The following is a 26,299-nucleotide window of genomic DNA, read 5'->3' on the forward strand; positions in this document are numbered from 1 at the left end:
ACGAATACTTTTTAAAAGTATACAAGAGATGTACATAACAAAAGTGTGCTCCCTCTGCTGTGGGACCTGTGGATTATTTGAGCCTGCACTAGTATCAATGCAAAAAGGTGGAGGTGGAGTTGCATCTCTGACTTATGTTCTCCAAAGTGTCCTCTGAAATGTAATTGGCAGTCTTTGATCCCAGAGGTCAGTTTGTTTCTTCTGTGTGCAAGAAAATCTCCCAGAATTTTTTGTCAGGCAATTGGTTTCTGCGTTAGATTTGTATGAGATCATGGATTAATGCCATCTTGGACTTCTAACACTAAATTCTAATAATACTAAACTTATTTAATCCACTAATAAAATTAAATATCAAGTTTGATTATTTGGGGTTGGAATAATTAAAAGGCTCATCAGGCCTAAAAAAATCTCATTATTTCCTCAAAAAGATGCTACAAATTCTTATGACTTAATATTATTAAGTTTTTCCGTATAGTTTCCCACTGGCTTTTAAGATTTTATGGTTTACTCAGCTAATGGCTTTCAAAGTCAGTGAGGCTAAAGTTCAGCCTTTTTAATAAGACTTTTGCAAATAATTTTGGTTGCTTTGATGGAGGTTTTGATGGAATAAAACATGAGGTTTTAATTCAATTATAAAATCATGAGGAATAAAATACAGAGTAAATAGACTATTAACCTGAATATATAGACCTCTAAAAAAATAGAGTTTCAAAACTATACTCTGGAACATTGAAAACCATGAAAAATATATTTATAAAACATACTTAGTTTATATAAATAAAACAAAGATTTTCATGATGCAAAATTATTGTAAAATAATTTCTACAGACAGAGTGGTTAAGTCATGTGTCCAGGACCATTTGAGTCTTATCTGGGAAAATTATATTATGGAAATAATTCTGTATTATCACAATGAGAAGTTTTAATAGTCATCTTTATCTGATTTGGTGTCATATGTAATTTTAATGCTAAGTGAACTGGAAGACACTTACTATATTCTCTTTTCTTCCTTTTCAGAAAAGCTCACTTTCCGAGACATAGTATCTCCACAAGAGTTCAGGCAGGGAGAAGATGCCGAAGTTGTTTGCCGTGTTACTAGTTCACCTGCTCCCATTGTCAGCTGGTTGTATCGTAATGAGGAAGTCACAACTATTGCTGACAGTTAGTATTTTGGTAACTCTTTAAGTTATACATTCTAATTAATATTGAAATATTATTGTAAAAGAAGACTAATCACATTATAGTGGAGGATGGATTTTGATTAGCCCATCAGCTTAAGTAGAATTTAACTAGGTGTTGTGGTCTATAGAGAATCCATATGCAATGATTTGCTTCAAGTATCATTTTTTTCCAGTTGGAAATTTTGACTGGATGTGACATGAGGGTCTAAATGCCAGAAGGATTGCTGTGAGCTGCTTCACAGGAACTCTTCCTGGGTTGCCATGTATGTAGAAATTGAACACATTTTTAAAACACACACAGATAAACTTCATTGTGCACACAAAGCTATGACACTGAGCAAACACTGCATTGACTTTGGTATACTTGCACATTAGCTCAGAGACTTTCAATTGGATAGGCTTTTTGCATAATTGTGCAAATTTACTTGTATGAGGATAAGCTACCCTTCGAGGTAGCTGAGGATATAGGTGATCTGTTTAGGCTAGATTCCCTAACAGCTAGACTGATAAAGTTAGCTGAAGATGAATCTCACCTTCCCCACATGCAAGCTCTAAGCCTGTAGAGAGACAATTAGAGAATTGTGTGTGATTTACCCCTCAAAAATTGTGAATAATTTTTTCAGTGCTGTCTCAATAGTCGTCTTTGCCTTTATGGAAAACCAGACTTTCCACATTTTCTAGAAATGGAACTAACATTGTTGATGAACCAGCTTATTCATTTTCTTATCAGTCTTTATCTCTGCATGTACTAAACCTCAAGGTTGTAGTGTATGCACTTAAAATTCTTGGGTTTTAGAAATCAAATAGTATTTTTATTTCAAAATGAAAATGAAAAGTTATATTTGGTCTCTTCTGAAATCCCATGAACAAATGTGGAGCAGTTGCTGGGGAAAAAAAAAAAAAAGCTTGTGTGATGTTTCTGGACTCAGTCTTAGACTCCTCTCCATTATGAAAGAAAGTTTTGATCAAACTTCTTTCTTTTTTAGTATATCCTATCCATTCTGTCATCTAGACACAGACGCTAAGAAGAAATAGCAAACTTCTACCCTTAGAAAAAAGAGTTGAAATTTTGATATATATATACTTAAGTAAGTGGTGAATGTAGGTGAGACGTAGAAAAATAAGAATTCTGAAAACAAAACAAGATTTGTCATTTTAGCAAAAAGTCTTTCAAGGATGCAGCTCATAGCTTGAAAAAGTAAAAGTGCCTCAAAGATCTCTCTCAAAAAATTTTATTATTGCCACTTTATTTGTTTTTCCAATCAATCTGGTTGCTGTAGGTTTAGCAGAGGAAATAAAGTAACATTTCCTTTCTTTTCCAAAGTCATACATTCTGAAGATTTTAAGTTTTTAAATTTCAGTGTGTACATTTGTGGTTTTAGCCATTTTCTTTCACAGTGCTTACCATGTGAAAGGTAGTACAATAGAAACCAGTTTTAATTTAAATAGCAGAATACTTTCCTTATGTTCTGATCTAGAGTATTATCAAAATAAGATCCCAGTAATGCTTGGGAGGAAGTGAGGTTTTAAATAATGTAAAAATAGGACATAGCTAACTTTGTGAGTTCTGGCAATGTCTATATGGGTTTATAATGCAGGTGGAAAAAGAGTATACCAAAAGTCTTACAGTTAAGAATTCTTTTTCATGCCTTGTGAAATAAAAAGACTCAGTTTCACATTACATTTCCAGCTTCAAAATCTCCAATGAAGGATCAGTATCAGTAACCTATTCACATAATTTTAAACATCAAATTAGTGTGTCATATCCTAAATTGTGCCTCTTAAAAAAGAAGTAACTAATTATTCTTTTTTGCGTTTTACCTCATAGTAAGCTAAAATACTGAATAATTGTATATCCAGACTGATTTGTATATTGCAGTTTATTCATGGGGCATGAGAAAGCAGTTTCTATTTTAAGCATTCTAGCACTGGCATAATAGGAAGACATGAGAAAATGTCATTGTTTTAATTTCATGGCTTTTCTGATATATTCTTGACCATTCTTCTGTTGTATGCTACAACTAGTAGGATTTTTGCAGCACAGACTTTTTACTATTTCAGTTTTGCAAACTCTTGACAGTTACTAGTATCTATATTTGGACATTCGATTTCAACAGAAGACTGATTTCTTCTCCTAGAAGGCCTATGCACAAAATCAGAAGTGAAAATTTAAAGATTTTTGCTGTGTAGTAGGCTGATAGCTAAAATAGCAGTAGGTGAAATAGCCTCTGACCATTCTGAATTAGTTTCTGGATATTCTCAGTACCTTAGCTGCTCCATTGCTAGATTATTCTAAGATTTATAGTCTCTTTTGAGTTCTACAAAGATGTGAGTAAGAAACTGTGGGAGTGACTGTCCATCATTCTTCAGTAAAAGAAAAAAAAAAAAACCAAAAAAAAGCCAAAACAAAAAGTAGGTGAAAAATTACCTCCAAAAGTCTTTCTGGTCTTATATGGTATGTTTAAGGTTTAATAGAGAAATATACAAAACATAATTTTGTGGGAATGTTCTAAGAATTTTTCTATTGTTATCAAGATCTGAATTGTCCTGATTCATATTCCATTGTATGGCAATCAAGGACATTTTACTAGCTATAAAAGTGAATGGGATTGTTTTAATTGATCAGATCTTATCTGGAGTCTTAAGTGACTTGTTCTGGTTTTGCAGAATTCCGGAGGTTCAAAGGACATTAAATACAACTCATTCTACAGTGCTTAAAGCAAATATAGAAATTTTATGTACAGGCATTTGTATATTAGTTTATGGTTGGAGTTAACCTTAGAAGATTAGCTGCTGCTGTTAATACAGATATGCTACATATAAAATACCCACCATCTGTATAAATACACGTGTTTTATTCTGTCACTGCTCAGATCACTAAGGTTTGTCAGAATTCCACTGTCAGGTTAGCACTTTTCTATAAATATAGCATAGGTGTGGTATGTAACTATAATGCATGTAGAAAATTATATCTTGTATACAACTGGATAGAAAATATTAGGGACTGGTATTTCCTGTATGCTTTGATATATTTTATTGTTTTACATTCTCAATTGTGTAATTCTATTAGGGTCTATTTTTTTCCCTGCATAGGCATTTTTAGTATGTGATTCTCTTCAAGACCACAATGTATGTATGATAAAAGGTTCTGGAAAACTGAGAATTTACTTTGTGAAAATCCTTCTAGTTACAGTTCTAGGGAGCTACATGTTACCTTATGATTGATGTGGTCTGTAAAAAAAAAATCTCTTTTATTCTGAAAGACTTGATAAGACAGACTTCAAATGAGCCAGACTAACCCTCTAGATCATATTGGGTAGGCTATGGAAAGCCAGTTCTGCTCCTTCCTCAGTGTAGTCTCTGAGAACTAGGTTTCCCACTTCAAGACAGTAGTTTGTGCAGTTCTAATTACAGTAGTGGAAAAAGTGGTGTCATTGCTCTGCAGAGCTAATGTAGACCTGTTAAATACACTTGTGTAAACTGATGTGCAAAAGTGAATGTTAGCTCTAGGTGGTTAACATGATGTGTTTACGTTTGGTCTAGAAGAAGAAATTACTGGGTTGAAAAAAAGTCCCTCCTGTAGAGAATGACTGGTTTGATTGTATGAGGGACATCTTAAATAAGAGTCTTGGTCTTCAACTTTTGCTGAAAGTTTTGATTTTTTTCTTCAACAGGTCTTTTGTCATGTCCTAGTCTTAGAATGAACAGCTGTGCCTAACGTTTTTGTTAGACATTGTGGGTCATAGTCTGGTACATACCACAGAACACATTAAAATTTACAACAATAAGTCAAAAATTCCTCAAGCTCTGATTATGAGGCACTGCAAAGACACAGGCAATCCTTTTTGCCATCCATACCACTTAACATCTGATTTGACTGAAGGGAAAGGTGGTGTGACTGTTCTTCTAAATTAGCCATTTGAAATTGAGTGAGTTGAGTCCAGCTAATAGAGTGATGAGCTGGAGGAGTGTAGTGCCCAGTCACTGTCCACATCCACCAACTGTAATCCATTTAGTATAGGACACAATTTTTATTATGATATCCATGGGACAATGAACTTTATCTGTGTGCACACCATCTCTATGTATCATGTTATATTACTAGTTTATTCTACTGCTCTGAACCTCCTGAGTGTTCCATAGTACATGTGCACCCATCAAGTTCTAACCTCTGCCTGTCAAGATTTCAGTGCATTTGTTGACCCAGCTGGTCTATGCACAGTTGATTCCTGCTGAATGAGAATAGTATCATTGTATACTTAGTGGCATTTTTACAGCGACATGAACTATTCTTTGACAAGTCTACCAAAGGATAAAACATGGAGAGCAACAATTTCTAAAGAAAGTCACACATTCAATTCATACTCCATTTTTAAAGTTTCCTTGTAATATGATGTGTATTATTTTTGTCTGTATGTAGACAGTATAAGTGGCAGGAAAAGACCCCAAATGTTATACCTAGTTTACTCATGAGAATATCTCCTACTGTATCCATTATATTATTCTTCAATGAAAGTTGAAAAGATACCCAGACAACACCTACAGTTTTTGTTTCCTGTTACTAAATGAACCCTCATTTTACAGCATTTTAAAGAAATAAAGGTGATCTCCAGCCCCTTCATTCGTCTCACACATAAAATATTTATGTTAAAAAAGTTACCAATGATTAAAGAGAAGTTAAATCTCACCTTTTTCAAAACATTTGAAGCACAGCTGTCTGGGAATTATGTAGGGACAGGAAAGAAAAAGATTATGTAAATTGTATGTGGTAGTGTGTAAAATAGTATTAATGTTCAAGCATGACTTTAATAAACTAGACATAATTAATGTAAATGTGTTGAGGCCATTAACGTCTTGTAAACCTCTATCAGGTGAAATTAAATTTTCTTTTTACATTTTTCTGATAGAATCCTTGGTAATAAAACAGAACCCACATGACATAAAAAGCTGTTTTATTTGTAAATATGTATGCACATATGTTCTATGAATGGACTCTTAGCCGTATAACTACACAAAAGCTTTTCTACCAAGTGTTGTTTATCACTGTTTTGGAATATCAGTGTTGTGTTGTGGGAAATCTAGCATGCTTTAAAAATCTAGCAGAATCAAAAAGGAAAGCAGAGTGAAAAATGACACTTGGTCGCTAGTTAAAACTAGAAGCTAATAAATCTCATCATCATACAATACTGACAGGATGACATTGGTTCAAATAGAACGAGAAAGCTGAATAACAAGTATGCACGTTCTTCAAACAACACATACAGTGAACTGCAGGAAGTAATTCTTCTCAAAAGAGTCCATTAATATCGACTAGTTATGGTGGGTTGACCTTGGCCAGCTTCCAGGCACCCACCCAGCCAGTCTCTTACTTACCCTTCTCAACAGGACAGGGGACGAAAATTAGATGAGAAAGCTTGTGGGTGGAGATAAAGGCAGGGAGATCGCTCACCAATTACCAGCACAGGCAAAATGAATTTAATTGGGGAAAATTATTTGAATTTATTGCCAGTTAAATAGAGTTGGATGGTGAAACACAAAGACAAAATTAAAGCAACACCTCCCCCCTCCTTTTCCCCAGGCTCAACTTCACTCTTTCATTGCCAATTCCTCTACCTCCTCCACCCCAAACAGTGCAGGGGGATGGGGAACTGGGGTGGTGGTCAGTCCATAACAGCTCCAGCGTGGGTCCTTCCCATCCATGGACTGCAGTTGTTCAGGATAAACTTGCTCCAGCACGGGGTCTTCCATGTACTGCCATGTGGATATCTGCTCCACCGTGCTTTCTTCTGGGGCTGCAGGGCGATCTCTGCTCCCATGCCTGGAGCACCTCCTCCCCTTCAGTTTACTCTTGGAGATTATAATTTTGCTGCTGCATGTGCAAGAGAGTGTATGAGCACTTGTTCAGAATCTGATTTTTTTCAATGAACTTAAGCTACTCAAAAGGTCTATTGAATTTCAGTTTATGCTGAACTATGCAGAAGGTGGAGTGCTTTGTTGTATTGACTTCGTAGCCATTTCTGTGAAGTGTTAGACTATGGTGATATAGTCTAGATAGCAAAGGAACAGGAGAAGGGAAGGAGAGCAAGGAAGCTGAGAAATGATTAAGCATAGTGCCGTGAAATGGGCACAAAGACAGTTGGTTAATCTAGATAGAGAAGGAAGAAGTATTTTCTTACTTATTTTATTATAAATTGCTCAATTTATCCTTTTTCCATCCCTTTAATGTTTTTGATATTCTCTGTAGTGTTCATGAATATTACGCTCATTTTGAAATAATTTATAAATTTAACTTACATTTGATGACTCCTCAGAGTAAGTAGGAAGTTATGGATGGAAAATCCAGATTGAATTTTAGGAAATGGCGTTGTATTTTAGAGTGGGAATAAAACAAATTTCTCTGCTGACACTTTACTTTTAAATTGACAAACCTTTGTCAATGAGTATTCTGGTTATACAGAGAAAGTACATAAATATTATTTATTTAAGTTAGTGTTCCTCATCTTGTCTTGATTTACTAACACCACTTAATCTCTTACTTGCCTTTCTAGATCGATTTGCAGTATTAGCAAACAATAATCTCCAAATTCTTAACATCAATAAAAGTGACGAAGGAGTATACAGATGTGAAGGAAGAGTGGAAGCCAGAGGAGAAATTGACTTTCGGGACATAATTGTTATTGTGAATGGTAAGGAGTAAAAGTTTTTTAATTGACTTCTTGCTTTACTTGATTATCATAGCCTATTTTAAAATATATCAGCTTCTAAAAAATCCTGATTACATTGGTTAATATAGTTGTCATGTCTGTTTAGTGTTGTTTTCCTATAAATGTAATTGCTTAATTTTTTTTTTTTTAAATCTACTATATTGTTGTACTGGTTTTGTCTGGAATAGAGTTAATTTTCTTCATAGTAGCTAGTATGGGGCTGTGTTTTGGATTTGTGCTGAAAACAGTGCTGATAATTCAGGGATGTTTTCGTGACTGCTGAGCAGTGCTCACACAGAGCCAAGGCCTCTCAGTATGCTGGGGGTGCTCAAGGAGTTGGGAGGGGGCACAGCCGGGACAGCTGACCCCAGCTGACCATATATTCCATACCACATGATGTCATACTCAGCATATAAGGGGCTTGGGGAAGAGGAAGGGTGGGGGGGGTGTGGGGGTGGGGGTGGGGCAGAGGTGTTCGGACCGATGGCGTTTGTCTTCCCAAGTCACCATTACACATGATGGAGCCCTGCTTTCCTGGGGATGGCTGAACCCCTGCCTGCCCATGGGAAGTGGGGAATGAATTCCTTGTTCTGCTTTGCTTGTGCGTGCAGCTTTTGCTTTACCTATTAAACTGTTTTTATGTCAGTTGTTGAGTTTTCTCACTTTTACTCTTCAATTCTCTCCCCCATCCCACCGTGGAGGAGGGAGTGAGTGGCTGCGTGGTGCTTAGCTGCAGGCTGGGGTTAAACCATGACAACTGCATAAATAGAATTCATTGCATTTCACAATATCAGTGTATATAAATAAGTAAAAGATGGATTGTTGGTTTTAATCATTCACGGAACATTGACAATCACTGCAAGACTTGAGTTTCAGATTATAATATATAGTAGTTCAGTTCACCCTGTATTTTTCAATGTTTTGTCATTTACTGTTAAAAAAACACATTTGATTTTTCATAGTTATTCACCTTCACTGCATTGAACATATTTTATTAACTATCCCAAAAATAACAGATACATTTTATCCAGATTAACAGTATTACTTATAGATTTTTAGCATTTTATTTTTATGAGTAAAATATATAATGAGTTATCTGAAAAGTAGCATTATACATTTTATCAGTTTATAATAAACCTCTGTGAAGGAATATGAACGGATTATACAAGAGGGAGCATTTAGCTCAACCTCTCTTAAATTCAGTGCTGACCTGTTGAAAAATAAATATCTCTTCATATATTGTCCGGAAAGGACACGGTTCCTAAAGGGCACTTTTTATCTATACATTCTGTTTAATGTCAGTTTTTCAATGAAACTACTTCCATCATGCCTATTAGGTTCTGAGTTTTAAATGCTTTGTCCTTGACTAGTCTTTCTTGGCAAACCCCAGTTTACAGAAGTCGTTATGGAAGTTGAATTCTCAGTTAATTTCAGGAGAAAGAGCAGCTTCTGGCACAGGTATTATTTATCCCATACAGAAAAGCAGCAATTTTTGAAGCAGAATTCTTTAGATTGTTGTAGGTAGTTTACAGACAGTGGCAAACAAACGAGTGATTATCCTACATATTGTGACAGAATATAGCAGTACATGACCTACACACTGTGAAGACTCCCAACAAATTGCTTTCTTCTCTGTGCATTGTGGTGCTGCATTACCCTGCCTCTGGGTTACATACAGTTCCAACAGTGCATCTGATAGCATTTAAAATGCTGAATGAGATTTTCCTCTGCTGATATTTATGCACATGGATATGAACCTACATTCTGAACACCTTTCACTTCTATCTGATATTTGTATGCGGTTGAGCTGAGCCTGAGCCTGAGCCTGTATTTAACATAAAACTTCAGATTGCAAACTGTGGTCTGACTTCACATCCTTTATTGGTGGATTATATCCACAAATTTGTTTTTTTATATATTTACCATGACTCTAGATAAGAAAACTAACACTCACTTACCTTTAGATTTCAGTTCATAGTGTTGGGAGGAGCAGGGGTTGCCAATTGAGCGATCCCTACATGGTTGCTCATGTAGAGTGGTATCAATTAAGAGCTCTTTTCTGCTTCATTTATAGGAATAAATAGTTTTTTCTACATAAAGCTGAATGTATTAAACTTGTCTCAGAATGACTTTTAGAGTAATATTAAAAATCAGAGAGAAAGAAAAAATATAGTGGTCTTTGGTGAAAGGAAAACCTATGCATGAATTGGATTCAGAAAAGAAAAGAAAAAGAAAGGAAAAAAGGAGCAATCTGTAAGCCAGTAAAAGCTACATGGCTGTATTTCCACCATGTCTCCTTTTCCAAAAAATAAGCAATAATTCTTACTTTGGATGATAATCAAAGCTTCGTATAAAAAGAAAAAGTTATCATGACAGTATTTGCATGTAGAAACTATTTAGAACTTTACTCTTTATTTACTTATATTGCAATAGTGCCTACAGGATCTATTGAAAGATCTGGGATCTATTGAAAGATTTAAGATCTAAGATCTATACAAACACATAGTAAGAACCATACAAGGTCTCCAAAGTGCAGCTAAACAAGAAAGAAATAGGAATACTTCAGGAGAGCTGGCACACTGTGTAACCCATAATTTTACATTTTAAAAAATTTAAATTTTTGTGAGAGTCTGTAGGGAGAGGTGCATATAGAGAATGAGGAGATTAATAATTAAATCAATAATATTATTGATGTCACATATGTTCTTAGGGTTTACAGTGGAAATACATTTTCAAGGGGAATATAAGGGCTTTGCTGATCTACTTGGAGAGTAGCAGAATTCTCCATGCATGATGTTTCTCTACTGCAAATAGTATATATGTTGCTTTCTAAATGTCTTCTTTATTATATGGCAAGAGTTGATATTGTTTCTATTTCTGCAAATATGATTATTATATATATAATTATACATACCTCATTCAAAAATGTAGGCTATGGTAGAACTGTGTGAAATCTCAGATGCCCTTTTGCAAGAACAGTGATGAAGATTTAGTTAAAAAAAGAAATTATTAGCTTTCCTTTTACTTATTGCCTTCTAGTTAGAGTATTATCCATGGTGCAGGTGACCCATACATCCTCTGATTCAGGGCAAAGATTTGAACTAAGATCACCTCTTCTGTGAACAAGTACTTTATTAGGGACTGTTTCTCGTCTCTCTGTCCAACTAAAAAGGGAGGTCAGAGAGAGTGGAAAAATATTGTGTGAGGCTGAGAGCACTGAGCCTTACAGCAAGCTGATGAAGACCAGTCTCTCAGAGATAGATGATATGGGATCAAATCCTCTCAAGAAGAGGAGAAAATTCAACCTAGGATGAAACTTATGGTTCTCATATTTAGGAACAAAAGGTAAGTTCCCTCTTGGGCCATTTTGGTCATAACTGAGTCATATCTGCCCATGTGGATGATACTTGCCTATAGCACGTTTTTTTGTGCTATATGGAAGCAAGAAAAATTAATAACCAGTAGAACTGTTACTATAAAATGAAGGATTAGACCTTGCAATCACCTAAATAAAATGGTGAAAAGCCACTTTCCAAATGATTTAAGAACATGTTGCAAAAGTTCATTCTTTCTTTGCCTGAAGTTAGGTGGCTATATTGATATTCAGATACCTAAGTAGCAGAAATGTTCATAGTTGATGAAGCAGCATGTGCAGGTGATGCTGACTAAGTAGAAATGAACATTTTAACTTAGATACCTGGATGGAATGTTATTATTTTCCTTATCAACAATGACTTTCTAGGAAACTAAAATTAGGTCACTTTAAGCATTTTTTTAATTTATTTTTATTTTTTAGTGGACTAGTAAGTAGAATTAATTTATTATCAATTTCTTACATTAAAAAGAAATATGTTGTAATCAGGATATAAATTTAAAACAGTCTAGTCTTGGGGTTAAATAGCGGGCACTTATATCTACACATGAAGATAATATTGTAGAGATGTATCTCATTTTGAACAGAAGGAATTAACAAGTCAAAAGTGTCTCTTGAAAATATTTCTTCCATTCTCCACTCTATCTGGATACTAAGCTGGTTGACATAACATTGATTAATTCGCATCTGAGAGAAACATAAATAACAGGAAGAAGAGATGGAGTGGATAGGATTTCCATCAGACTGTAGTAGGGTATGTTCTCTTCTATACCAGTGTCCAAACTAGCTGATCATAGCAGAAGTTATGACTCAGGTCACATGCACATAGTTTTAAAAACTAAAATCTGTAAAAGAAACTATTTTGAAAGTGATATTCAGTGTTCTGGTTAGTGTTGCAAGACTGTGCTGAATAGTTTGATGGTGAAGTCCCTGAAATGCAGCACAAATCGTCTCAGTACTAACTTATCAAAAAGAAGAAAATTGACTAATTTTGCAGAGGAAATTCTAAAATCTGTTTGCCTAGATTATTGTCCCACAAATTTAGAGGCTCATTGCCCTGGGAACATGGTATTTCCATATCCAATCTGTAGCCCAGGCAATTTCAGATAGGAAAGAAGTTGTCTGTGAAACAGACTTAGCATAAAAAAGTGTGACAGCAACTTACAGTAAGTAAATATATGTTAGAAAACTTTCTTAGTTTTTAGCTGGATGTTCATTATATTGATTACTTTTGTATAGGGCTTTAAAGATTACATATGAACAGAATGCAACTTCACTCAAAAATAGTTAAAAGTAAATCTTGGAACGAAGTTTGATATATAAGAAGTAGTTTCTAGTGTATGGAAATCTTTGGGGGATTATAATAAATAATAAATTGAAATACATTTGAGCTAGATAATCTCTTTAAAATCTAATGTTTACATATATTTTTCTATTTGCAACACTGAACATTTTATAGCATTTCTTCTCTACCCATATTTACAGTGAGGTTTAAATGGCAGGGGTTTGGGGAGGGGGCGGGGGGGGAAGAAAAAGTTAGTATAAAATAGAACAAAAGAATTCAAGTCCTTCTGAAAAAAAAACAAAAAAATTTTGTCCCTCCCCCCCCCTTTTGGTAAATGGGCTTATTAGATTTATTTCTTTAAGTTTTCTTTGCTGTCTCAGAAGTTCCACTAATTGGATAGTCTTCCTGACCTCACTGGCATAAATGAAAAATTATTGTTTTCACTTAAATGTGACTGGATTTTACCATTTTCCTTTAAGTTTGAAATGTGAGACTTGCCAGTATAGCTTAATTTGGCTTTTCCTCTTTTAGGCTCATGGTTTAGTTCCATCCTACTTACATACAAGAACAGAGCCAAAGATAAATAGCCCTCTTCCAGAAAGAATGATGAGAAAAATAAAATTTGATTTTTGAAAAGGAAAATAATATTTTATTTTATTTCATTGTCATTGCAGTATCTCTTGGAAGATTGAAGCATTTCAGTAATGTGCTGAACCAAGTCATAGTCCTGTAGTTCTTAGTTGTGAGCAGTGAAGAACCTCCTACTGCTAGCAAAGAATTGTTTCATCCCCTCATGTTACTGAGTAGATTTTCAGGTCTGGACATTAGAATGCACTGCAGAATGGCTAAAATGTATATAATGTTTTCTAACTGACAGTTTTTCATGGAAGATGTTGCACAACAGAAGTGTTTTGTATGCTGAGTAATGGCCCATGCAATTTCAGATAGGAAAGAAGTGACCTGTGAAAAAATTAAAGCACACCGTTGAAAAGTGTGAAGAGTACATAATGACATTGATGTACTGATCATTGATAATTCTGGCACATTATTTTAAAATAATTTGATATATTTAAGGTTCAGAAGCTGGAAATGCTTCTGAAATACAATAGTAAAGCTAAAATATTTGGTGCAAAGCAACAGAAGTTGATTCTCAATGGTTTGTGAGAAAAATCTGTGGAAGTGCAATGGGAAGCTAAAAGCAAGTTTATTGGAGTTGCCTGTTCCTCCTCCTTTTCTCTAGTGAAAGTTAAAGCTGAAAAGTAGAACTCAGAGTCACTCTGATGACAGTATGTTCTTGCTAGCAAAGACCTGTATTTTGTGAAGCTCTGATCTTCTTTTCCCTTTCTTCTTGCTTTCCCTGATATTCTGTCTTTTCCATATATCCTCTTCCAGTCTGCTGGGATTGTTTTTATTTGTTTATTTGCTTGGCAGTTAGTTAAACAGCAGTCTTAAAATTACCGTATGAACAGAGATATGAAATATCAGCCTGTGAGCTGTTCTATCTTAAATATTATTGCTATTTTTTCTGTTAGGTAGAACTAACTGAACTAACTGTGAACTATTACAATTTTAGTTAATACCTTCATCCATCAAGAATGGACAAAATTTGTCACTCTCAGAATACAATTAGAATTTTTGGAAATACAATTTTTGGAAATAAAATTTCCAAAAATAGATTGTATCCATTGGGTTCTATCGTGTTTCACCTTTTGAAGCTGGTAATACTCCTGCCAAGGAAATATGCAGGAGTTCAGTAAAAAGAATTAAATGGGCATAATCAAGACTACTACATACTGACACCTGTGTGACATGAGTACACAGTTGTATATCAACTTTATAATTGAATGAAAGATAGAAAAGACTAGAGATATATTTTCATTTGAGTTAGTTAAATTAGTGCCAATCATAACTCTACTGTGTCTTATACAAGCTAGGTATAACTTCAGTCCCTTTAAAATGTTCTGTAAGAAAAATGAAGAACTGCTAAAGAAGTTTTTTTTAAAAAATTATTCTTATACAAAAAAAAAAGTTATAAATGACCTGATAATATTAAAAATACTGTGTTTCACAAAAAGTAAAGAAATACCAACATTGTAACTTGATCCCTAAGTGTAACCACAAGTTCCAAAATTAGCAAAGGATCCTATCCTGTGCTTTAAATTTCTCCAGAAGCACATAAAATCATTTGGTTTTCCATTAATAGGACATAATGTTTTATTTTTCAGTTCCCCCTGCAATTACTCTGCTACAGAAATCGTTTAATGCCACTGCAGATCGAGGAGAGGCAGTAACTTTGTTCTGCAGAGCCGCGGGATCACCTCCACCTGAAATCAGTTGGTATAGGTAAGTTCAGTTGAGGTCTGCACATCACAGCACATTTTTTTAATGTGTCACAGTTTTCTATCACAGTCCATTAATCTGTGCAACCTTAATTTCTGTACTGAAATTTAAGAGCATTTGCTGTCCATTTCTGTTCTAACTTCTAAAGCTAGATTCAGCGTTAATAAGTGAATGAATACACACGAATTCAATTGCACTCAGGTTACCAGCAAGTGAGATAAATGTAAAAAGTAACTAAAATACCATATTGACATGATTTCTTCATATTTGAGGGGAAACAAATAAAGCTGAAGCAATGAGTCCATATCTCAAAAACAATACAAGCAAAAATCTCACAACAGCTTTTGCACATGAATGCTAAAACCAAATGCAGTTATACAATAAATAAATATCTAATAGAGATCAGCAATACTGATAACAAAGATAACATTTTCCCCATCTGCAAAAATAGATTCTAAGATTCTAACTCTCCATTTCAATGAGGTTCAGAAGGAGGTATGGCTTTAGACACCCCTAGGATATACGTATGTTTCATTGAATAAGTTTTAAGTGTATTTTATATAATTTTTTAAATGTAATATGTCTTGAAAATGTAAATGTTTTTAAAGTTCACAAGTATATTTTTTTATGATATCAATGACATGAACATAGTATAGCCATGTCCTTTGGGAACACTTACCATATAACATTTGTAAAGAAATATCCATACACTGTATATTCTTTCAATTTTAATGAAGATATGCATCAGTCCTGGGATATAAAGTATCTCAGACTCGTCATACTAGTGCACATTTCTATTTTAGACCTGAATAATTTGCATCTACATATATTATTTCAGGTGAATTAAAAGGTCACTGCCTTTTCAAAATGGACATAAAAGGGTTTTCCATCAATTCTTAATCTTCTTTGGTATCTTTGAACAATGTTAGATCCATTTTAAATGTTAGCTTTCTTTGACTGACAAATGTGGATTTAATTTCTTCTCTTGTGCCATTTGAATCTCAGGAGATGTAAATAAATAGAATGCACAGTTAATTCCTTAATGTGGCTTAGAGTTCAAAATTTAGTGGAGAGGAAGAAAAAGAAAAACAAAATATGCAGAGCCTAAATTAAAGAGCTAATACTGAATTCAAACTAAGGTTGAATATTCTGATTACTTAATTTCTTTGAAGTAATTTTTTACAATGAATGTCTTATCTGGCCAAAATTCTTGAGAGTTATCTGAAACCTGGTATCCTAAATGGCCTTATTGTAAGAGAACCAAAATTAATATCTTATACTGTTAAGAAAGAATGCATAAATTTCCACGGTTTGTGGATATCTCTGTTTACAATTGTGGGTTTTCTTCAATATTTTATAAATATTACAATATGTACACAGGCTAAGTGTCTTGGAGAGACACTTAGCTCTGTCTACTGATCAGAGCCTAATGAAAGATTTTCCTTTGGTTCTCCAGTCCCTGAGGCAACTGAATTTTTTAAACTATTCATTAAATATCTTTTTAAAGATTTTAGAAAAGTTTCAACAGGCTTATGTATTGGATACTGGATCTTAAATGGGGAAGTTTCTGTTCTGTTTCTATTTCAGGAACTATCTCATAGTGAGGAATATTGGCTTATATGCCTCCTTTCCCTGTTGTGGGATTTTTGTGGGGGTTTTTTTTCCCTTTCATTGTCTTTTTATTTTGTCTTATTAGGCTATAAATTCCTGGCAGTAGAAAATATTCTTGCTTTTTTATTTGCTGACGGCGAGAGGTTGTAAAGTGATAGGTGGAAAAGGCCCCTGCTCTCTGTGACAGAACATTATCATTGATATGCAAACAGGGGAAAAAAGATGGGAGAAACTGAATTATTTTTTTCTGGAGGAAGCAAACTTGATTCTAAATTGTATTCCAGTACTAAATTTCTGCATCAAATTTCTGAAATCTCTGTCCTGAACTGTTCAGATCCCTCTTCACTCGTATATGGGTAGCCAGTTAAAAGGATTCAGAATCTGCTGATATCTTCTCCTTGTCCTTGGATTTATCTTGCAGACATGTCAAGATGAAGACCTTAATTTTCTAGAATATTTCAGATTCTTTTTCTTTAGAAATTAGACTGAGCATAGGAAAACTAGATCAACATAATACTTCTTGATTTTGAGAAAAATCTAGAAAGCATTGTCAGTGATAGGAAAGTCTATCAAAACTAATTTATCTAATATTAACGTGCGTGTCATCCATTGAGAACCTAATTGAATCCATTTGTCAGAATTAATGGACAAGGTCTCATATTCCCACTCTCATCCTGTTTAGTGTATTTTTTGATGTTGAATGCGAGTTGGTATTAACCTCAGTTTTGTTTGTTTCTTTTTTAATAAACAAATGCAATTACATCTTGAATTTGATTAAGTGTTGATGTTGATTTTGGAAGGATTATAACCTTTGGTTACAGCAAGTTATGGGAATCACGTGTTCAGATTTATTCCTAACAATACCAGTTATCTATGTGAGCTCAGTCATTTAATTTGCTTCAGGCTAACCATTTATAAAATGGGCATGTATAATAAAGTGACGTAATGGAAGTCTGTTTTCTGAGTACATAACTGTGCTAAGGAAAAAAGTCCAGAGAGATGCAAACTATTATAACAGATAATACTGTTTCCTTGTAAAACATTCACAACTATACTGAGCGTTCTGGAGAGCTGAGGAGAAGCTCTGATAAAAAGGATGGGAATGATTTCTACTCCATTCTACTGGAGGATTTTTGTTATATTGTATAGGAAGTTCATCCATACCTGTTGAGATGGTTCATCAAGATTAAATACCTGTTTTATACACAGTTCAGTGTTCTCATGTCTTTGTTCCCTTTTAAAATGTGTTCTGACACCAGCCATTCTCTCAGTTCGCTCCATTGATGTTTCTTTAGCAAGGCCTGCATCATTTGGATCTATCATTCTGTAGTCTTACCTTCCTGATATTTTAGTCAATTAAAAAAGAAAATATCTTGATTCTCTTTTCTCTTGTTTTGTTTCTGGTTTCCAATGAACTAATTTAACAGGTCAATTTCAGTTAGGGCATGAAAAATGGCTGTATTTTTAAAATCAAATGACAGTACTATTGAAATGGCTTATATACCTCTCCATGTTGACTGTAAGCAAGATGCTGGATGAGGCAGTAGTTCCAAGCTTTAAACTCTTTAAGACAGTATCTAACGTGGTAAAGCTTTAACTGTTTATGTCGGCTTTTCATTTCCATGTGCTGACAATATTTAAGATTTTGTCAAGTTAAAATGGAGGCATCTGATCTAATGTGTCAATCAAAAAAATGGTTTAGTTCACTTACAAATTTGGCAGTTTGAAATACCTAGTCAAGAAGAAAGGTCAGCTGGTCTATTTAATATGCGTATATACTTTGTTGATATTTCATGGACTGAGAGAATCTAATCCTTTCATGACTTAACTGATATCTCTATTGAAGCTGATATTACATTAGTGTAAAGTACAACCTTCAGAGAAGCAATACACTAATAGAATTAAATTAGCCAGGACTGACAGATAAAGATCCAAATGAACAGGTCATGAGCTGGAAATCTTTACTCATGTGAATAGTCCTACTGAAAACATGATGATTGTTTACATCTGTGGAGATAATTCACTCTAGTAAAGTTTAGCTGGATCAATCCCCTTATCTTTACTGACAAGATTTAGAATTATCTGACAAAGGAAATAATCCACTTCTAATGTGTTATTCATGTTTTCCTGTTCTCCAATATCAGCATCAATCTGAATCTCTCCTGTTCGCTAGAGGATCCAGGCAAATGCTTATAATCTCATTTCTGCTTAGAAATTGTCATAGATACAGTTGATGTTTGTGATAACAGGCATTTGGAAACTACTTCTGACCTTGAGTATAGACTTTTGTCTCCTAACAGAAATCACTAGATTTTTTTTGTGAAACCACCTGTGTGGAAAATTAGACCTTTTCTGTTCTGCAAAACAATTTCTACGATTTGCTTTGGAAAGGAGATGAACAAGTATCACGATAATGTCTTGAAATGGACAGCTAAGTGGCTAGAGTTATTTACAAAAATGCTACTAATGGATATTAATGTTCCCAAGAAAGAAGCAGTATTCTTGCTTTTAGGGAAAATACTATTTTAGAAAATATGAAATATATGTAGTTATTAGTATTATGTGAGCAGAAAGAAAGTGAAAATCATTGTTGCTCAAATCTTGAAATAAAATCAGATGTCCTAAGCTATGCATATAGAATAGAAAAGAAAAGAAAAGAATATTTCAGTCATGCATATTGGTTTCATTTTACAAATAGTTTTCAAGCAGTTGGCATTGTCAGCAGGATTATCAACGCTTATGAAAATCAGGCAGTTTTTATGTAGGTGCTTATGAAAAGGAACTGTTGATGATTCAACAGATATAAGATCAAAAGAAGCCTGCAGCAAACAAGGCAGAGTGAGAAGAAATAAAAAAGCTAGACTTGCACTCTTGAAAAAGAAGATGTTTTGATAACTGTGTGTATGCCAAGATGCTCAAATGGACCGGTCGAGGCTCAATCAGCCCTCAGAATTGTTCACAGGTTTTATTATTTCTGTACCATCTGCTCAGAACTCATTCTAACATCTGGAGACATGCCTGCTTACTAAGTTGTGGCTAGCCAACAACAACTGAGAGGAAATAATTTGGAAGAGTTCTTCATGTGCCGATAGGCTCTAAAGTAATTTAAAATATTTTTTATACGTTGGTACATTGTTACTAATGTGAACTGAAACAGTTACGCTTTGAAATACACTTTTCTCACATACAAGTGTGTATTTGAATAACCAATTTCCCTCTATCCTTCCTTGAATGTAAGCCATATGTTACAGTTCTATTCACAAACATTTTTCAAAACTCAATATTGAACATTTAAGAATAAAGATATTATAGTATTTTTTCATACATATATATTTTAGAACCTGACAATAAAATTGTGAAACTGGGGTCTTGAACATCAAAACGCAGTTCAGAATGCTTTACTTGTGTCTAGAATGTGCACATTCTTATGAAAAACCACTGTGGTCCTGCAGAACAATTTTTGTCATTGCTAAAATCAACTCTCTTCCATACATACTGCCAATTTATGCTGTGTGACTTAATGCATTTTTGAGGCTAGCATATCAGCAGTCTCTTCTCTCAAAGATTATTTTCAACATATCGATGCTTCCATAATGCATTTTTTTTTCAGACTGGCACCTACTAGTTGATTGATACATTGTTTTAATTTCTTTAGGAACGGTAAACTTATTGAAGAAAATGAAAAATATATGCTGAGAGGAAGCAATACAGAACTAACAATAAGAGATATAAAAAATATTGATGCGGGTCCTTATATCTGTAATGCGAAAAACAAAGCAGGAAATGATAAGAAACAGACATTCCTTCAAGTTTTTGGTAAGTACTACATAGGATATTCCATCCTTTCTCTTTAAATGTAAACAGTAGGGAAGTGAGGTTATAATTCACAATTTTCAGTGAAACAGTATTCCTGTAAGGTGTCTACTGATGCAGCAAACCACTCTCTGTATAATTTTACAGCTTTTCCCTCCCTGTTGGCTACTTTAACCTTTACGCCTGACTTTAATTTTGAAAAGGCTGTCTTAGGTATTTGCTTTTCTACTCTTCAGATACAGTACAATGGAGTGTTAAATTGTTAATTCACTTTGGTTTTCCTTTAAAAGTTAGCTGCTTCCAAGAAAACCAAGAGGAGAAACAAGGGAAAATTCTGAACAGGGGAAAAAAAAATTATTTGGACTTCTAAGCAGTGGTGTTTTTTATAAGACATAATGCAGAGGTGTTCCTGATTTTTTAATTTGTTTTTCTTTCTTGATTTTTATTTTTTTAAGTGCATGATTGCAGATGCGGTCACAAAAAAATTGTCTAATCTGACTTTCAAAGGATAAAAGCAATAACATGAAAACTTCTTTCTCTTTCTATGCCCTACCACCCAATCTGTGTTCATGATTCTCTCTTTTACATAGAGCTGATAATTTCTTTGAAGTTTTGTATAGCTGTAACCTAGTGAGACATCTGTGAGGCATCTGTGAGAACGTAGAAAATCTCCCTCAGAATCATAGTGCAGGATAAAGACTATAGCTTACTTATGAAAAAAATAGGGGAAAAGTAATGTGTTTGGGTTTTTTTACATTAAGTATAGCTTGTAGTAGAGAGAAAGACCATTTACATTTGAACAGTTAAAACATGTACTTAAGACCATGGGAAATTAAATTTTGAGTCCCAGTTAAAACTAATAGTAATTTATACAAAGTGAAACAGTTCTCACAGGAGAGACTAATATGGTAACTTGCACTGGGAGAGCTAATGCTGTCCTTTGGGATCTGGGAGCCTGAGGCTGAAGCCCTGGTGTCAGGGGAACAGGTTATCTGTGCCTGTGTGCCTTCCCCTCTCTTTCCTACTTGGGAAACTCTTCATAGCCCTCCATGCTGTGCTGTCTCCAGCGCTCCATACTGCAGGCGGGTTGTCTAACCATTGGGCTACTTCGTTGTTCTGAGGTGCTTGAAAGTTATTCTCAATTGATTTTCAAAGGAAAGATGAAGAAATACAATTTTAAATTTCATCCCAGCCTCAAGATGTAGAGCATCTTGAAGATTTTTGTGGAGGAACCAAAACATTTTATTCAATTGTATTTCCAAAATTGAAAAATAAAAATAATTTGAAGAAATAGAAAAGACTTGCTAGTTTAGATATGATTTTAGGGAAGTTTCTGACAGAAACAATTTTGTGTGCTATTCAAGTAATTTTAAGTATGGATGAAATTTATGTAGTTTTTTCCTGAGTCAAGGTAACTTTCTAATGCAAGGCGTAGAGAAAGGGAGGCAGCAGACTAAGAATGAGTATTTCCTTATATGTTCTTCCACCTTTTAACAACCACTATTCTGGGGACTCCCCAGAAAGCTAAATCCAAATTATTTAATAGATGCCATGAGTTTATTTAATCCATTTTGAACCTACACATCCTTTTTTGTTTCCACGACATCTTAAACTCCTAAATTCCTTCAATGATTTCTTTCTTGCACGAAAAATTATTTATTATGTTTAAGTTTGGAGCCTATTCATTTCTTTGGCTCATAATTCTCATTTTAAGGTAAAAAGTGAAGAATAATTCCGTACGTTCTTTGCATCAAATGTAGTTTTCTATCGCACTGGTTCATTTATTTTCTAAGTTGCGAGTTTCCAGTCTGTGTAGTTTCTCCTCCTGTGGAAACCATTATGAACCTCAGAACGGTGCATTCCTTTATCTTTCCTGCTTGTGAAATGGCCAGGCAAGAGCGGCGCCGTTGATTCCTGTCGTGGGGGGACCTGGCTGTCAGCAGCATAGAGCTCCTTCTGCTTTGATCTCGGTGCCTTCTCGCACGTGCTGTTTGCCTCTCTGGCTCTCCCTGAGTACTGAACTGGGGTTTCCACAGAGCTGTCTGCAGTGTCTCCCAAGTCTCTTTCCTGGCTGGTTAGAGCTAATTAAGAGCATATCATTGAGTATGTATATTTAGAGTTATTGTTCCTGTGTGTTTTACTATTGGATATATTTAAATTGGATTATAATAATCTGTGTACTGTTAGTTTGGCTTTAGGGAATAGTATCATAAATTAAGCCTCTTACCTTATTTGTAATCTCTAAAGCTAGTGTGATTTTAGCCTAGTGTTGCCTTTACAAAGTTCACCTCTACTTTCAGTCTGAAAATGTGGAGAAGAGTGGCTGTATTTTCTCCTACAAAGAGCTTTTTACTTTTTCTTTTGTCTCTTTCACACAGGTTAAGATCCCAGTCATACATACAGCCAACAAGTTATACTTTTTTTCCCCTTAAACGTATTAAAAAACCTGCAGTCTGAAAATGGCAAGGCAGATGGCTGATTATTATAGCTAAATAGTACACAAACAGCCAGTTTGTGTTAAAATGACCTATTAAATTACATTATTCTTTCCCACTCCATTAGCTTGCTTGTCTCACCTACCTGCTATTTTTAATTTTAATTTACAGTGCAAACTCCTTGGGGCAATGACTACCGTTTCTACTGCAACAGGGCTCTGGCAGGGTTGAAACTTGTAAAAACAGTAACACAACCATCATGCAATAAAAATAACAGTAACATTATAGCATTCAGCATTTAAAATTCCTCTAGTACTCTGCACTTTGGAATGGACATGGCCCATCTTAGTGCCATCTAACACCTGCATATGTTTAGTTTCCATGCATGACCTAGATTTTTTTTTGTTCAACGTCTTTTTTGTTTCCAGTATCAGTGTTAAAAAAGCTGGTTTGTCCTCATTTCAAATTCTTACTCTGACAGTTTTTCTGAAACACTAACATATATATAGAAACATATATGCATACACCTTGCTCTCACCAATTCTTTATCATTATTAGTGTTTTTTATCTGTTCTACTGAATAAGAGAGTAGAAGAGTAAAGAAAGCCCTGTTTCCCTCAGAGGATTTTTTCCTGATCGTGATTTGGTAATCTCTGTCTGTCATCCTGTTATCTGCTATAGTTCTCTCTCTATCATTATCTGTTACTGCTTAAAAGATCTCATCCATATTAACGCTTAGGGCTTGTGCTAAGATTTTTGATACAAATTCCTTTATGTTTGGTCCTTCTGAATGGCTTGAAACAATAGGTGTTCTTTCTTGAATTCTTTAAAAATATTTTTAGTATTTGTCTCTGCTTGGTAGCTTTTTATATCTCTTTTACCCATGCTATTCAGTTTCATTGTTTTCTTTGATTTGTTTTGTGATTTAATTAGCCATATATTTGTGTGTGTGTGTGTTTGGATACATGTGAATAAGCATTTTGAATTATTATTACCACATTTTTACAGCTATGGGCACCTCAACAAAAATTTCCATAATCACATAGTAATAAGCAGTCGATTTTAAAGCAGTCAAGAAAATTCAATCCCTTAAAACCTTCCTACATCATCTTACTTTCTAAGATCTAAACATGTATTTTTCCATCATTACATCTCCAGAGTGGTGGCAGTAGTGTTCATTTACCTTATAATAAAAATCTGATCAGGCTAAATGAAACAAAATTAGCTCTAATTGAAAACATTCATGCTTTATAAGAATAGTGGTTATATTCTGAGGACAGTTTTTATATCTTCGTTTTGTTTGTTCTTTACTTGCTGTTTTCCACTCCTTAATCACTCGTGTGCTTGGTTCTTTCATTCCATGATGCATAAGTTATCTCTCTTCTGTACATAGAAAGAGACGTTTTTACATCTAGAAATTTCTTTCTCTGGAAAGAGAAAAGATATTTTCTTTTTAATCAGAATTGGTAAAAAATTGGGAAGAACTTCTAGCATATGATAATTTCAGTTTCTCTAGGGTACAGGTGTTTCACCTACATAATCAATGAGAGGGTAGTCTGAGCTTTTAAAAAAAATTTCATTGGCATTTCAGTAGTTTCTCACAATTGATTTCATGAAAGTCAAATGAGTGAAAAAATCCTTGAGAAGCATTACAAAAGACCCTTTATAATTATTGTATAGTTTAAGCACATATCATTTTTAGTTTCTAGATGTCTTTTTAAGCATAATCTGAATGTTGTATAGCAAGAGGGTTTTTGCAGATGTGTTCAATGTAACTTTTATTGGTTATTGAGAAAAGTATATGCTATTATTCATTTTTTATCTGTCATCAGGCAGATGAGAGGAAATGCAACAACAGACCTCTCCTGTCTTATCCCTTTTAGATGTGTCCCAAATGTTAAAATTCAAAACATTTAGGTTAATCTAGGCCCTGAAAAGTCATGCATCTTGTAACCAAAGAGGCTGCAGTGAATCTGTAATGAGATTGGGGTGAGATGTTGTCTAATTTTTTTCCATTATTTTTAGGCTTAATGACTGCATTCCTTTCACATTTATAGTACCTGGAGCACACCTCATTAATTTTCCTTTGAGCTTAAGAAGTAGATTAATATGTGTTTTGGTTTGGTTTTTTGTGCTTTGGTTGAGTTTTTTTCTAAGATACTATTCAATACATATATGGAAGCTCTGTATTTAAATTCACTGATATATCTAGAAAGGCAATCCCATGGATCTCTGTATGGAACTGTCTGTGCCTGCTTATCCCAGATATCCCCAACTACAGCTTCACAAAGTGCAATTCATCATTTAAAAATATAGTGTCAAAAGTTCATACATTTTCTGTATTCCTTCTTCCTTCCCCTTACCTCCCTACCTGTTTGGAACACCTCTAATTTTTAAAATAAAAATGATGCAATCTACAAAGGCAGCGATGCCAGTTCTTTCAGAAGACAAGTCTTAAACCCCTTTGAGTGTGAAGTAGTAATACCATTTTAACATGTACAAAGACTCAGGTTTATCATGCACTAAATCAAGTCAACACTTCTTACTGGTGTGTGTGAGAATCCTTATTATGTCAGGCGTCAAGTTGCAGGAATCTGCTGCTTAGATATTTCCTTGTTGGACTCTAGCTTTTTTACTAAATTCAAATCATACCAGCAGTTTCCAGGTGGACGGATTGCAGTTTTGCTACCTGATACAAGTGTGGCTGTGCAGGAAGATAGCATAAGAGTGTGATTGCTCATGTGTCATATTAATCAAGAGATCGTATCAGGCAGCGATACAGACATATGCTAAGCCTCTTGCCAATAAATCCATGTTTGTATTAATAACAAGCTGTTTAAAGCAGTTTTTTTTTCATGAGAGATAATCAGGACTATCTCAAACTTTATATATGTGCTGCTTTCCCAGTCTGATGAACCTCTTTTGTCAAAGATATGGGTAGAACTCTGTGAATTCAATAAATTGTGTACCTTTTTCAAGCAATCAGTTGTAAGCAATCAATAACAAATCTAGAACCTCAGATTGCTATCGAAGTTCTTCTTAAGCTTTTTGGGGAGGCCGTAAGGTACACAGCAATGAGCTTAAATTTTCTGTTAAAAGGGTATTGTCCTTCTCTGAGAAAAATCTAGAAGAGACCAAGGGAGGAATCTGAAAGAAACTTGTTTATTGAGGAAGCGTTAGAAAACTCAACACTAACCTTCTCTGCTCAGAGAGCAAACTTTCCAACCAGTAAATGTTATTTTTTATTTGGCAACATCACTCTGTTAATATTTAAAAAATGCATGTCTAGTAACGAGCAGTTCCTTTTCCTTCCAAATAAAACAATTTTCATGAAGCTTAAGCATAACTCCTTTCTGTATTCAAGCCTTCTTTCATTTTGCTCAGGTCATTCAGTTTACAATTTTTTAAGTACATTATAATACAAATATTTCAATATTTTTGACTGAAGAAACCAGCAAAGACCTGGAGACTTCTTGGATTGACATTCCAAGACCCTGTATTTTCATTTCTTTCATATTTGCTGGAGTACAGCAAGCAAATACCAATTCAGTTTGAGA

The 26,299-nt window shown here is 34.5% G+C and overlaps 1 protein-coding gene across 1 annotated transcript in view; it reads left to right on the top strand.

Moving 5' to 3' along the window:
• The window catches only part of NCAM2 (neural cell adhesion molecule 2), a 326,924-nt gene that overhangs the window by 179,504 nt on the left and 121,121 nt on the right, over positions 1-26,299 (top strand). Inside the window, exons 4-7 of the mRNA XM_075769966.1 lie at positions 1,018-1,161; positions 7,730-7,867; positions 14,769-14,886; positions 20,150-20,310. Coding sequence (XP_075626081.1) covers positions 1,018-1,161; positions 7,730-7,867; positions 14,769-14,886; positions 20,150-20,310 — 561 coding nt within the window. The remainder of the gene's footprint in view (positions 1-1,017; positions 1,162-7,729; positions 7,868-14,768; positions 14,887-20,149; positions 20,311-26,299) is intronic.

Source organism: Balearica regulorum, chromosome 1 (genome assembly GCF_011004875.1).
Source record: "Balearica regulorum gibbericeps isolate bBalReg1 chromosome 1, bBalReg1.pri, whole genome shotgun sequence".
In the NCBI taxonomy this organism is placed as follows: domain Eukaryota; kingdom Metazoa; phylum Chordata; class Aves; order Gruiformes; family Gruidae; genus Balearica; species Balearica regulorum.